Here is a 15,229-nt window from a genome sequence, read left to right on the forward strand (position 1 = left end):
TGGGCTCAACAAGGTGTTTTAAAAAATACAAACAAGTGAACATATATACAACAAATGAAAAGTAAAAAAAGAAGAAGAGAAAAATACTGAAAAACAATACACCAGTCACATGAATCATAAAGATTAATACACTTTTTAAAGACAAAATAAGTTTTGTCTTATGAAAGTGTTGGTCAGTGATGGTCTGTAGCCCAAAACTATCAGCATATTCTATTAAGCCGACTGTAGAACTCTATTTTGAGTTTGTGGTGGCTTGAAAGAGTTCTTAAATAAGAGTTCAAGACTGTTATTGCATAAAAAAATAAAATAGTTTTAAATGAACATACTTGAATTGATGATGTCTTCACAGACATTTTCAACATCTCTGAGTCAGGCTGTCATCCCCACATGCTTCAAAGCAACCACCATCATACCCATCCCAAAAAAGCCATCTCCCTCCTGCTTTAATGACTACCGTCCGGTTGCTCTGACCCCCATCATCATGAAGAGCTTCGAACGGCTAGCCATGCGGCACATCAAGTCTGTCCTGCCCCCCTCCCTGAACCCATTTCAGTTTGCTTATCGGTCCAAGCGCTCGACCGATGACGCCATCTCAACTGCTCTTCACTCTGCACTCACTCACCTGGAGAATAAGGACTCATATGTCAGAATGTTGTTTATTGACTTCATTTTAACATTCAACACCATCAGCAGCAGCTCACTCACAAACTGGCTCAGCTGTTGCTATACGTTCCTCTGTGTAACTGGCTGCTGGACTTCCTAATGGGGAGACCACAAGTAGTGCGAGTTGGCAGCAACACATCCAGCACCATCACGTTGAACACGGGGGCTCCCCAGGGATGTGTGCTAAGCCCCCTCATCTTCACCCTGCTGACCCACGACTGCGCGCCGACACACAGCTCCAGCACTTACATCAAGTTTGCAGACGACACTACAGTGGTGGGTCTCATCAGCAACAGACAAACTACAGGAGTGAGGTGAGCCATCAGGCTGGTTGGTGCAGAGACAATAATCTCCTCCTGAACGTGGAGAAGACGAAGGAGATAGTGGTGGATTTCAGTAGAGCGCACACTCAGCATGCTCCTCTGACCATCAACAACACAACAGGGGAAAGAGTGAGCAGCACCACACCAAGTTCCTGGGTGTACACATCACAGAAAACCTCTCCTGGTTGGGAAACATCGCATCACTGGCTGGGAAATCACAGCAGCGTCTCCACTTCCTCCGAAAACTGAAGAAAGCCGAAGCCCCTCCCCCCATCATGCACACTTTCTACAGAGGCGCTACAGAGAGCATCCTCACCAGGTGCATCACGGTGTGCCACAACTACAGTCACTTTATTTTTTTCTAATTTTTTCAGTCACTTTATTTTTTTATACTATTTTTAGCATCTACTATTTATAGTTTGTTTATTTGTTTTATTGTGTAATTTAAAGTTGTTTCCCTGTTTAGATTAGAGTTGAAGAGAAATGACATTCCAATTTCTATGTATGTGGAACAATTGTAGATATTGACAATATAGTTACTTTGACTTGACTTGACTTGAAGCTAGGGAAGACAATGAGGAACAGGGGTGATGTGGTCATATTATGTACCATCATTTCCGGACTATAAGCCGCTACTTTTTTCCTGCGCTTACAGCCCTGCGGCTTATTCAGTGACGCGGCTAATTTATGGATTTAATTGGCGGCCGCCATGTACGTACTTTCGGACTCAGTGAATGTTTTGAATTCTCCATCTAACACCAAGCACAAGGCATTTGTTTTTCAACACTCCTCTATGCAGCCAAACAGCAGGGAATTGACTTCAGGTCTTAGACACTTCAGTCATGGTTCAACAAAACGAAAAACGCATGCCCGGCCGCATCCCAGAATCCTTTGGTGCCATCAGACCCAACGTGCACGTGATCGCCGCAACAATATGATGAAGCTTTCAAGTTAAAAGCAATCGTTAAAAGCAGCGTCAAAAAATCCACCATCACCAACGGGTTTGGAAAAGCCGGTCAGCTGCGTGACGGAGAGAACAGCGCATGCTCCGGAGTGAATTTACCTCTGAGTCATAGTGACTCGGCTGGCTGCACGTAAATATGTGGGAATAACATCAGCCTTTATTTTGTCGGTACACGACTGGAAACACACATCCATGTGATCGTTTTTACGGTTTCTAAGGACTGACTGGAATTTTGCTTTGAAAAGCTCACAGCCTCCGTGTGAGCTGGAGACATGTTCTCCTGCTGTCGTATAGAGCTGCGGGGCCGATGGCAGTCTGATGGCTCCCACACGTAACAACGCATCTGCCCTAGGGTTGTGCCGATGGACGATATCATCGTCCATCGTGATGGGTGACTGACATCCCGATGGAGAGACCACCATCGTGATGCCACGCCCCCGCCACGTTGCGCGTCGACATCATAAGCCGCGGTTACATGTACAAAATATCTTGATGGGATCAATGGTCGGATTAGAATCCAACCGTGTACATGGGCCCAGAAAAATGTTTTCAGAATATAAAAACGTTCACTAAGGTCACAATTTCGGTCGGAATAAATCATTCGCACACGCGCAGTATTCGCACATGCGCAGTTTGAAAACCGGAAGAGGATACAACTTCCGCCGAGCGGCTTTTTTTCCAAACTTTATTGAAGGCAACAATTCAATACAAAACGATAACAGCGGCGAGCAGCTATATATATTGACATGTCAGCTCGGTAAAATACGAGACGATCTTCTAAACGTGCTTTTAATAATGTTACGGTTATTATCAAACACCTGTTCGCTCATCATTTAAATTCTAATCCATGTGGTCAGTGCTTTTTCTGAACGTAGCCAGGATTAGCAGTATGCTAACACGGGCTAACAACATTAGCTTTGGGTGGCGCTGCATCCTGTGAATAACATCAGCCTTTATTTAGTCGGGACACGACTGGAAACACAAATCCACGTGATTGATTGAATGTTTTCTAAGGACTGAGCGACATTTCTGCTTTGATGCTCAAACCGCTGTGTGTGTGCTGACGATCCGAGCTGTGCTCAGACACACGTTTAGACCCGGTTCTGAGTTCGGTAGCTAGTACCCCTAGAGCTGCGGGACGGATCGCAGTCTTAAATCTCCCACACATACCGCTCATGTACCCCCCCCCCCCTTCCCATCAAACATAAAGCTGTAAATCCGCCCTCCGCCGGTCCACTTCACTAGTTAAGTGCGGGAGCGGACTACTTCTTTTCTATCTTGCTTGTTACTTTTTCTGTTAAAGTCACTTCCCTCAGTTTATACTGTATCATCGCGGATTAACCATTAGTTGGGAAATAAAATGAAAAAAGCAAAATAACGAATAGCAGTTATATAAGAACGAAAAATTTAAAAATACCCCCCCCCCCCCCCGACGATGTCATCGTCCATCCCGATGGTTGACAGCAAACATCGTCAACGGCCAAATTAGGGGGACATCGCCCAACCCTAATCTGCCCCTCATACACAAAACGTACAGTATAAAGTCCGATTGCTCTGCACAGACACGAATTGCTCCTTCCACCGGCGCAATGGGGACGAAGTGCTCCTCTTTGAAGCCAGAGGTGTCGGAGTAGATAGGAAGGGGAGACGAGGAGCGCGCAGGGCGAGCGCGGAGCGCAGAGGCGTCCGCGGAGCAACAGTGTTTGTTGTGGAAGGAAACTTCTGACGCACGCGCCGCGCTGAGGCGCGCGTATCGCGCTGAGTCGCGCTTTTCAGTCGCCGCTGCTTTAATTTACTGATGTGTTTTTTTAACCAGCTCTGTTACTCCCATAACGCTGCCGCGACACAAGCGGAAGGAGAGCTGTTCCCGTTCACCCCTCCATGCACTGCTGATACTTGCTCATTCTTAAACACGTACAACAGTATGGCGAGCCGGGCGTTGGCCCCGCCTTTAGCCCCTAAGACTCATGGGAAATAGGGAATCGCGGATGTAAATTTCCTCATCATAACTGAGGGATGTAATGTTGATTATATGGTTACTGTTTGTAATTTTAGGTATGATACCTAGATTGTCAATAAGTAAAAAAAAAACTAAAAAAATAAAATTAAATAAAAAAAAAACATAACTGAGGAACTTGTGAACAGAATAGAGGTCCATGCTGTTTGGCAGATGTAGGTGTACTCAAATACATGAGCCTGAGGCAAAGCTGACTCCACCCACAGTAAGTTAAGAAATCACTCACGCTTGGATTCAGGACGTCATCTGTCAGGATGACAATGTCGCCTAATACATGCGGCTTGTACTCTGACGCGGCTTGTGTTTGTATAAGAGTAGTTAAACACGTGAAAATGGGTGTGTGCAGCTTATAATGGGATGCGCTTTGTAGTCCGGAATTTACGGTATACTCTGTTCACAGCGAACATGATTGGGGCATCAAATTCACGTCTGCTACTTCTATTCGGACACCTGGCGAATTTGCTGCTCGACACTTGTACAAAAATGTGTTCATTTTTGTAAATGTTTTAGTCTAAATGTTTTTAGCCTGATTGCAACGTGGATTGTTGTCTGTGTAGATCTCTTTTACATTGCACGTCAGACACAGATGACTAAGAAATCAGGTGTACTTATTTTGAAAACTCTACAAAAATGTCAGCAATTACGTCTCCTGTCTGAGTTCATCAGATCATTCACAGACTTTAGCACTCCTGTAACAGGAGCTACATCTGAACAACGGCCGCTTTCAACAATACTTCTGGTTCTCTGTGACCCAGTTTGTTGACTTGCTGTCCTGCATTAGTCCAAGGAGGGGAAAAATAAGAAGAATAAAATTAGATAACCTTTTTAGCCTAGGGGGTGTTTAAGAAGATGGTAAACATGTAAGTGTAATATTAAAGAAACAACATTTCAATAAGCTATGTTTAAAAAAAAGAAGTTAAACTCCTGTGAAAGGTCATAGCCTCTGCAGTAGGAAACAGAGACCTCAGAATCAGGAGGCATGGCAGGTTGGAAAAGATCATCTCATTTTTATTTAGTCAGGACTAACTTTCTCTAAACATTTCTGAAGTATTGATGTGCTGGTAGATTTGTTAGTCATTTATATAGGGGAAACAGACAGAAAGAAGCACGCACTTTGTTGTTTTTCAGTTCTGATCTTCTGAAGTGCTGCTGAAGTTCACAAGTTATGTCATTTAGCCATAAAATTTGGCTTTATGGACTCTACACCAGTCCAAAAAGTCAGAACAGATAAAGTGAGAAGCACAAAGGAGAGGAAATGTCCAGATAGAGACAGCAGACCTGAATTTGGAAGTGTTCTCAGATACTCAAACTGTCATTCTTTTGGCATACGGTCCTTCAGCAGCTTGGAGTTTCAGAAGTAAAGTTCTTTATTTGGGAGACTTCTAATGTCCCCTACTTATTTTGATGTTCCTGCATCCTTTACCAGTCAGTTTCACAACAATCCAGACCCATGTATATTTTTCTGAAATATGGACTTCATCAGCATCACATTATGACCTGTTAAACTCTATTTCATATCTAACATTTTAAGAAGAAAAAAAGCATTGTTGGGCCTTTGCCCTGTTGCTGTTTGTCAAAGCTGACTTTATACAGCACTGAACCAAATCTAATCCTCTTCAGCCTTACCAGTGTATTAACTAAGTCTTATAAGTCAGTGGTAGCTTAACAGATCAGAATATAACACATTTGTTCTGAACAATCTGGTTATGGAAGTGAAAGTGGTTGGTAAAACCTACAAGACTATATTCAGACCAAAAAAATAAGATTAGGTTCAGGTTTTTAAGAAAAAGTTTCAGCCTGTGAGGGAAAGTACTTCTGAAATTTTAAGAAAATAATCATGATAAATTAAATAAAACCCTTCTGAACATAAGGTGGAATTCAACTTTATGAAATATTAAATTAAAGAATGTTTATATTCATCTATACTTGTAGTAAAAACAACAGAAAGTCAAAATCCTGTAGATGTAGCAGTGATAGGAGTGATCTTTCTTGTTATGCTTCAGTCATGTGGGAACAGATAGTCTCAAAGCTAAACCTAAACTGTGAATTAAAATAAAATCGAGACTGAATTACATTAGAGACAGGAAGACAAAATTAACAATTACTATTTTCTTTTCTTTTCATCTATTTTGGGCAAAATTTTACAATAAGAGGTTATCGGACTGGACCCTCTGAGAAGGAGGGTCTGTCTAGTTTAGTTAAACTTCAGTTATTGTTCATATTATATGACAGATTCTATTTTATTGTACAGTTATTGTGAAGCTCGTTGTGACAATTGTGTTGTGATATTGGGCTAAATAAGTAAAATTGAATTTAATTGGCAAATCTTTGAATCCTCTTCGCATCAGATGTTAATCCTTTTGATTAAACTCTTAAAACGGCATCACTTTTTTTTTTTTTCAGGCCAGTGTTAAGTATCCAAAGTTATAGCAGATCACCTACATAGGTTTTTTTTATTCTTATTATATAAAACCAATAAATGCATTTTGCAAGAAATTTTTTTCTGCCTTTTTTTGTACTGAAATAAATACCGAAAATGTATCAAATCGAGCCTTATATGAAATTCTGAACCAAACCGAATTGAGATTTTAGTGTATCGTTACACCCATAGTAAACAATAACCAGTTATTGTTCACAAAACTGTTCTTTGCCAATCGAGTCAGCTCCCTATGTTGTTCTAGTTTCCCCTAACTGCAACCTTCTGACAAGATTATATCAACAATTCCCTCCCTTTAAAAGAATAGTGTGTACCAGCACCTTGTGTGCTTGACAGAAGCAATCTTATCATCATCCTGCTGGACACATGCTAGCAGTAGATAACAAAAGGCTTGCATTTAACATGCTGTTGAAGCTCCATCTGTTCTGTTTTTTCTTTTTTTTCTTTCTCACTGGCTGTCATTCATGTTTGCTGTTCTTTTCTGTGCTACATCAAGTGTATTAATCGAAGTAAAATGGAGGTGAAATTTAGCCAACGTAGATGATACATTACGTCCAGTCATTGTGTTATTTTAGCTGTCTCCATGATTTATAGATGCCCACCAATCACAGAACATCCGACTCATGCATCAGCAGTCTGAGCGGGATATGCTTGTGATTTATTCACTGCTAAAATAATATCCTTTCAAAACAACCATTGGAGTGAATTCCTGAAACTGTCAAAAAGCTGCCAGTGATGCACAGCATTAGATATATTCCCTAATAACTTCTTTCTGTAATAAAGTACAGACAGGAAATTGAATTTACTAACAGATAAGAGGGCGCACGTTCATTTGTCTCTGTCGTGTTTCCAAATGGGATTGTCTAAATAAGTACGGGATTATGAAAGGGCACCACGGACCATGGTGTTCTGCCATTTGCAAAAGTATTTTTGATGTCTTTATGCATTAGGGATTCGTGTGTCAAAGCTGACACAAAATGACTTGTTATCCTCAAGAAATACGTTTTTCAATTCACAATTAAGCAACTGCGAGTTCTTAAATGGCCGCATTGAGTTTGTTGGAACAACTGATGTTTGCTTATCTTTAGAAACAAGGGAATTTTGATGGCATTAAATCCAGTCAGCACCCAACCGATTGCTTTATTCACTTGGAATCTTCTGATCCAGATAACTTCTGTGTGGATGTTTCTAGGCTTGTGTTCTGCTTCGGTCTTTAGGGAACGCTAAAGCTGCATTCACACTGAACTCGATTCATGCGACGGGGCATCCTTTTTAATGTTAAGTCAAAATCTACAGACGTGATCAGTGGTCCGATGGCTCGTTTTGAGTGACAGGCGCGGCGGTCTGGCAGCAGCGTGGTGTGATGAATTTGCGTTGCTTCAAACAATTAGGACTCAGCTTTGGCCCGTGAAGTGTTGATGATGTGATCAATGGGTGGAGTCCAAAACCAACATGGAAGAAAGCATGATCCTTCTCCTCCTGAACTTCATAATATTTTTCTTTTTTGTATCAAGACAACAATAAAAAGTTCCTCTAATTTTAATCTTCTTTTTAGTTTTTTACTCTTCAGACTAATGTGGACTATCAAGTTATCAAATTGAGTCACAGAGAGACAGAAGTACCGCTGAAAGCAGCTGTCATTCAGACGCATTTTCTGCAGTAGATGGTACTGGGAGAATCTGAATGAGCTCATGAACCCACACATGGAGATTTGCTAATCAATGCTTTTGCAGAGCCCTTCAAAATTAACAAACCTGATCTCTCAACATCATCCGTGGCTTCCATGCATTGACTATATGAGATTTTACAGCCCTTAAACAGCTAGAATTAGATGAATATGTCACAGATTTCATCTTTATATCCCACGATATATGTAATGAGGGAACATTGTTTGTTGTTGAACTTGTTTTACTAACCCTAATTATTTTATTCAGGAGGGAAATAAACAATGTCATCAAACAAAAGTCAATATCTTTCCAGATTTTCATTAAATCTAATATCATATATTAGCTGTTTTGTGGAATGTCCTTTGATTATCTTCAAGAAAAGCTATTCGTTGACAGCAAAGGCATTTTGAGTTCAAATATGATCATTGCTGACATGGAATCTGAGGCCATTCATAAAATAAAACAAAAAAGGCATCAGAATAATGAGCATTTGGGCTTCCTTCTAATTTGCATCCCCAAGTATTTTGTCATGTCCACTGAAGTCCATTTGCGGTTGGTGTTTGAACACTTGTGGCACAGGGCCAACAGAATCCGCATCTCCCAAAGGCGGAACCATCTGTGCAGACGTTAACACAAACACAGACACACACTGTTTGATGACAGCCAATGATTAGGGAGAAAGCAAGTCCTTGACCTTTATCATGGAAGACAGTCTCCAAAACTATAGCACACGTTTAAATCTCAATTTTTTTACATCCTTGTTTTAACAATTCCCTACAGCAGTCTGAAATGAATGTACCAGTTTTTGGATGGCTAAGACAGAAAGTGATTCAGTTCTGTCTGACCAGTTATGCTTATTTAACACTGAACATGGGAATAATGTATTGCACTCCACTGCATCCCATTCTGCATAGTCAGCTGTTCTTTATCCATCAACTCTCCATCCCCCTTTATCTTTCTTTATGTGGCTTTCTGTTTACAACCTTTTACTCTGTGTAAACCCCGCCCCGTCAATCTTTGGTCTTTTTCCCATCCTTCTAACACGTCCTCCCCCCTGTCCTGCAAAGGGACTTGCAGCCCATAGGAACCAAGCTCTGAACTAGAGCCAGTGAGCATCCGTCATCCATCCGCTCCGTCCCTCCCTGCCTATCGCGCCTCCCTCGCTTTTTCCAATTTCCCCTCCCTCACTATGATCGCTGCACTTCCCCGTGCTCTGGGATGTGAAGTACATACAGAAGGCTGACTGCAGCCCAAAGGATCGAGATGTTATGCAGCAGAACAGACTGACATGTCCTGGAGATCGGAGGAGTGGATGACCCCTTCCTGTCACTGCCATCCTTATTGAAAAGCATGTAGAAAAACCGGGAATGGGACAGTTTGCACTCCGGATGTGGCAGCTCGAGTTGAAGAGGAATTTTTGAAAGCTGTGGTAAGGAGAGTCCCTTTGACTGTTGCTATGGACCCTGGCTGACACTGGATAGTCTCTGTTTTAACTGTGATGGGATTCGCATGTGGACTAGAATGCTGATGAGGAACACCTGAGCGTCAGGGCGCAGAGCTCTGTAGCTGGAGCACGTGGACATGTTTGGTTTCTCCAAGAAGCCAAAGCTGTCTGGGTGAGCACTGACTTTTACATTCATTCTGCGTTTTCGTATTATGTACTCCAGCGTTTGCAAATGACGTTCGTGAGAACAGACAAATTCATGATATTACTGCGACGTGGGCTGTGTTGGTTAATGCAGTTTAATCTCCTTTTTACCCTTTTAATTTAATTTAATGTGACAATTTCCAATGTTGTCCCAGTCTTCAGTTTTCAAATACTTACATGAAAATCTTGAGTGCTTTAACTCAAGTTATATCAAAATTTTTGAGTTATATCAAAATAAACTATATCATTGTCCTCTTTTAGAAGAAGAGTAAAAGGCATTTTAACCAAAACATTTGACATTGCTCCTAGATGGTTAACTTGATTAAAAACAGAGAAGCTGCCTTTGAGAGCATAATTAATGCAAACTTCTGACCATGTGAACAACCCGTTAAGCTAACACTCATTGGCTGCTTTCATGGCCAAAACTGTGATATCAAAAGCAATCCAATATAGTATCATAGCCAAACATCCTCTTTTTTTTATTTGAAAAATCTCACAGGGATTCATAAAATGTAGAATTGTTTCTGATGGTAATCTAGCTCATTAAAATGAATTAATTGGAAAATTAAGACATTAGAGGCATTTCCAGACATGTTATACTGTAATTATAGATGAAAACTTGATTTGGATTTAGTTTGAAACCTTTCCCCAACCTAGAAACACATTTAATTTAAAAAATAAATTGGCCTAAAATGACTTTGGAATAACTTAAGTTGGTTGACTTAAGGGTGTATTCAGACTGGACACATTTGGTTCACTTTTTAAAGTGAACCAGAGTTCGTTTCCCCCGATAATTTAGAATATTCAGTCTAAATACACCCAAGCGGACCCTGATCTGGGACCAGGAACCGCGCTCCAGCCTATCTTTGGTTTTGGTTCTTTGGACCCATCTTTTTTTGGTTCGTTTCCAATCAGTCTGAGCTTCAGTTCGCGCTGAGATTCCTCATTCTGAATACAATCCATTCTCAGAGCTGAGCAACTGAACCAAAACAGCCACCGTAGCCGACGTAAACATAGTAGGAATGTAAGAACTAATGAGTGTTATCAAACAGAAAAAGGGTCCAAGTGTTTATTTGTTAGAACGTTTATTTTAACACTGTTAAGAAGGTTTCAAACTGCTTTCCCAACAATCTATATGTCATTAAGACTTAGCGTACCTTTTAGCTGTCTTCTTGCCACTAATCGTCCTGCAGCATGTCTCCACCGGACCAAAAAAACGAGTATAAAGTGTTGAGTCTGACGTTAATACAGACGTTCAAAACATGTGAGTGGAAATATAAAGTTTAAATTAACTTAAAGTATGAGACTTTCTTAATTTCTGCCTCTAGTTGCTTCGCCCCAGCCTCGTAATTCCTGACCAATGAGTGAAGAGATCGTTAGTCACATGGTTTTGTTTACAAGCTTCAGTTCGGACTTGACGGCAGTCTGAAAACAGACCAATAGCAACCAAATTAAGTGGGCTGGGTCCGGACCAAATGAATTTCCCGTTCTGATTACACCTTAACTTGCATTTGCTGGAAGTCTCACTTACTTAGGATGGTTCTCGAATTACACATGCTCTAGAGAAAAGACCCTGAAATCATCATGTGTTCTTTTGGTCACTTAACTTGATTTGAGTAAAATATTCTCACAATTTTACCATTTTAGGATGATTTGGGTCAAATAAGACAAACAATTCAAAAACGTTTAGATTTTTGTCTTTGTCTGATCTTTCTCTTGCATATTTCACATACCACCTTGAGATAACCTTGATTGTGAAGCGTTGTTTTATTGATAAACTGGGTAGGACTGAAGAAGACATTGAATTCGATTTGGTATAACACAATTTGTGCATTTCCTATTTGATCTTTTATGTACAGTGCAGTACAAAACTATAAGTTGTAAATTGTTTAACTACTATATTTGACTCCAAAGAGTCCCTATCTAAATTAATGAATATGTAAGTAATACCTGGTTCTGATTAACATAATCCCATAAATTGGTGAAAGGATAGCAGGAGATCTAGTAGCACGGTTGCTGTTAAAGACCAACAGTGGGCGGTCTAGGTGTAGAACATGACTTGACTTACCTATAAATTCTGGCATATAATCCGAGGTTTTCATTTAGACCTTATGATGAAAGACAAAACAAATATCCCTAACTTTAACCCAAAAGATATGAGATGATTTTTAATAAAGAGTTAATGAAGGTTTTTTGTCTTTCTTTTAATATTCAAATTTTAATGGTAGAAGAATGTGTTCATCAAACACAAACAATAATATCTGCTAGATAAAGAGAGACCAAATCCCAGTGCATAAACAGTGACTCAACAGCTCATTTATGACCGTAGTCATAATTTTTCCTAATATAAATCCTCATTTGCGTCAATAGCTTTAATATCTCATGAAAAAGTACTCCATTGCTCCTTGTTTTTCTCTCAGGAAGCATTTGTCCTTGTGTTTGACTTTTATGTCTAAAAAACAGAATCTTCCCTGACTGGTTTCGTGTATCTGTTGTTGACAAATTTTAAAATGCTAACATTTAGTCACAGTCTGACACTAAAACACTGAAAGAGTTCAAGTTAGCAACACCTTCGGAACGCCCAGATGGCTGGTCCATCACCCATGAGCTGTCTTTATGGGGCCTTCTGTTTGAAGTCAGATTTACTCCATAAACATGAATGAGAGGATCTGAATCATTCATCACCTCTAAATGCTTGGAATAAATCATTGTCAGATTAAAACTTAGTGGGAAGATCTGAGTAGTTCATGTGTGTGAACAAAATGAGATATTAGTTTTCTCACATCTGGCTTTGTTTCAGCAGCATAAACCCAATCTATCTTATCTACAGCAGTTCCAGGGTTTTGTGGTAAAATGTATGGCCTTAGGAACTATTTCAACTACAAAATGAGGCATTTATGATACAATAGCTTTTTGTATTTCCGTTTCTGTAAATCTAACATTTGAACACACCTCATCATTAACATTAAGGATTTCTAAAACTCTTATCTACACTTATACTTTCTGACTAGTCAAAACACAAAAACACTAGATTAAAGACAAATTGGAAAATAATTTCACCTGGAACAAACTGCATGTTGGAAGTGTGTTAACTTAAATTAGAGCTGTGTCATTTACATGATTTGGAAAAATGGTGGTTTTATAGGGGTTTTCAATGTGTCAACCTTGGGTTGACCATTCTGCAGGTTGCAAGTTCTGCCTGCCCATGTTTTGATGCGTCCTGGGACACACTGGGACATGGGAAACCAGGGTTGGATAACCAGTGGGGGTGATGAGTTTCATCCGATGTGGGTCCCTAGGTAACACCCTTCGCACTACTGCCTAACTATGTCGCCACAAGGGGGGCCCAAGTGTGTGCCCCCTTGTGCCCAGATAAAATATAGGGCTGTTTCAGGAAGGGCATCTGGTGTAAAAACCTCTGCCAAACCACCTGTGCAAATCGGATAAGCTAATTCACTGGCGAAACGCAACAACTTGGTGACCAGAAGGTGGTCAATGCTAGTTTTCTTTTTAGTTTTCTGGGACCTACACCTGAGTTGGTAAGTTGGTCCTTGCCTCTGCTGGACTTACCTTGACCCCACAGACAAAAGGAGGACCAGCCTCTGCCTGGGTTTGCATAACCGGTCTAATGGCAGAGAATATGTGCACGAACTGGCCTCTACGAGGATGAAGTGGGTGTCCAATTTAGCCTCCAGTTTCCTTTAAACTCCTGAGAGTAAAGTTTATCTTCATCCTCTGTAAAATATCTGCAGCTGCTTTAAACTTCATTTGTTCACTAGATTTTGTGTAGGAATCATTATAATGCAATGAAGATTTTTCCTTAACTCACAGATGTCTGAGTAAAAGCCAAAAAATCAGATGCCAACTGATTTTTAAGGTCATGGGATAAACACAAAACAAAATATGGTCTCTAAAAACTGGTATTTTCTGAATATAATCATAAACATTGTGCTACTTTGTTTGCAACATCCTTGCAACATTAAACAGCCGGTTGCAGGTATTTTTGTATTATTATTATGGTGTGTGGGAACAACTGTCAGAATAAATCCATAATTGGAGAGTCCCGATTTTTGTCTGTTAAATGCAGCTTTCTTTCATTTTGAAGTCAAAGGCTCTGCGTTTGTTTCCTCAATGTCTCTTTCCAATTATGTTTGTTTTTTGTTAACTTTCTTAGCTTGGGGATTTCAAATTATCAGCGGCTTTAAGAACATTGCTGACACGGTCTCAGCATGTGACCGAGTGTCTTGACTTGCGTCTAGAATGAGTTGGATGCAGTGGAGAGAACTCAGTAGTTTTCCAAAATAAAACTTCCTTTAGAATCACATCAGAAATGAGACGGAAAAAATATATGTTGTGTTTTTTTTGTACCAACTGAACCGTCCACAACCTGAGGGTGGGGACCACTGGTTGGCAAGTCCAGGTCGAGCTATGTTATACTATGTTATATTCTGAGGGTTCTGTATAATATTGGGAAAACCATATATATTTGACTTAGGTAGCATACTTTTGCAGCTCCTGCTTCACACATTCATCAAAGCGCACAAATAAAAGACTCCAGAGACTGATGTTAACATCAAGCATCAAGCCCAGCCACCCCCTCTCGCCATTTCACTCCGTCTCACTGTCTGCCATTGACCATTAAAGTTGCACAATTTTCTTGATTTGAGCCCAGATAATCCTCCTAAGGGATTTGATCGGTGATCACTGCACAGTGAACTCTTCTGCCTGTGTCATTGAGTGTGTATGAAATTGCATCACACATCTCTCCTTCCAACCCTTACCTATCTGTCTACTTCATAAGGCAGCACATCCATCATCTTATCTGTTTACTATCCCAACTTTTAATTTGAACTGCCAGAAAGGTTTTGGACCTCGGTCAGCAAAACTGACTTTGCTTTTCTTTAGGACGTAGGGGTTAAGACACAAAAATAGTCTTGACTTCACACATCCCCTCAATGATTGATTAGTGCAGGTGCTGAGCTCGAATGCTTCAATCAGTCCTTCATTTTTAGGGGTAATTCTACAGGGATTCATTTCCTGTAGACGACTAAGAATCTGTAACGCCATAATTAGTCCATTTGACTTTCTAGTCATCTCTCAGTGCTTGGAAACGGTAGTAAATGGTTTCATTTTCCGCTCCCCTTCCACGTTAGTAAATTTAATTACTTATGCAAATGGTACAAAACTCATTTTGTTTGTTGCACTGCTTCAATTTCAACTTCCTTTCCCTCGTCTCTGCTGTGCAAGCTCAAATAGCCGTTAAAGAAAAAAAAATAAACAAACCTCCCAATTACGCATTTATTGTTAATCTGACTGAAATGCAAATGCTGATCTCTGACGTGATTTTTTTCTTCAGTTTCCCAGCTACAGATGAGGGACTTTTACCGTCGATGCGATGCACAGCATGTTTCTGTGTTGTTAGCACTCGTGCATATTGCAAGCTCTCTTTAGTTTAAAGTCAACACTGCGTGGTGCATTGCTCTATCAGTTGGTAGCCGTGAGAGGGTGAG

General features: G+C 40.4%; 1 protein-coding gene across 1 annotated transcript in view; it reads left to right on the plus strand.

Moving 5' to 3' along the window:
- The first annotated feature begins 505 nt into the window (after positions 1-505).
- LOC101160883 (FERM and PDZ domain-containing protein 4) overlaps positions 506-15,229 on the plus strand; it is a 64,971-nt gene continuing 50,247 nt past the window's right edge. The window contains exons 1-3 of the mRNA XM_023949843.1: positions 506-643; positions 691-977; positions 1,108-1,305. Of these exons, the coding sequence (XP_023805611.1) occupies positions 506-643; positions 691-977; positions 1,108-1,305 (623 nt within the window). The remainder of the gene's footprint in view (positions 644-690; positions 978-1,107; positions 1,306-15,229) is intronic.

The sequence above is a fragment of the Oryzias latipes genome, chromosome 2 (genome assembly GCF_002234675.1).
Source record: "Oryzias latipes chromosome 2, ASM223467v1".
Lineage (NCBI taxonomy): Eukaryota > Metazoa > Chordata > Actinopteri > Beloniformes > Adrianichthyidae > Oryzias > Oryzias latipes.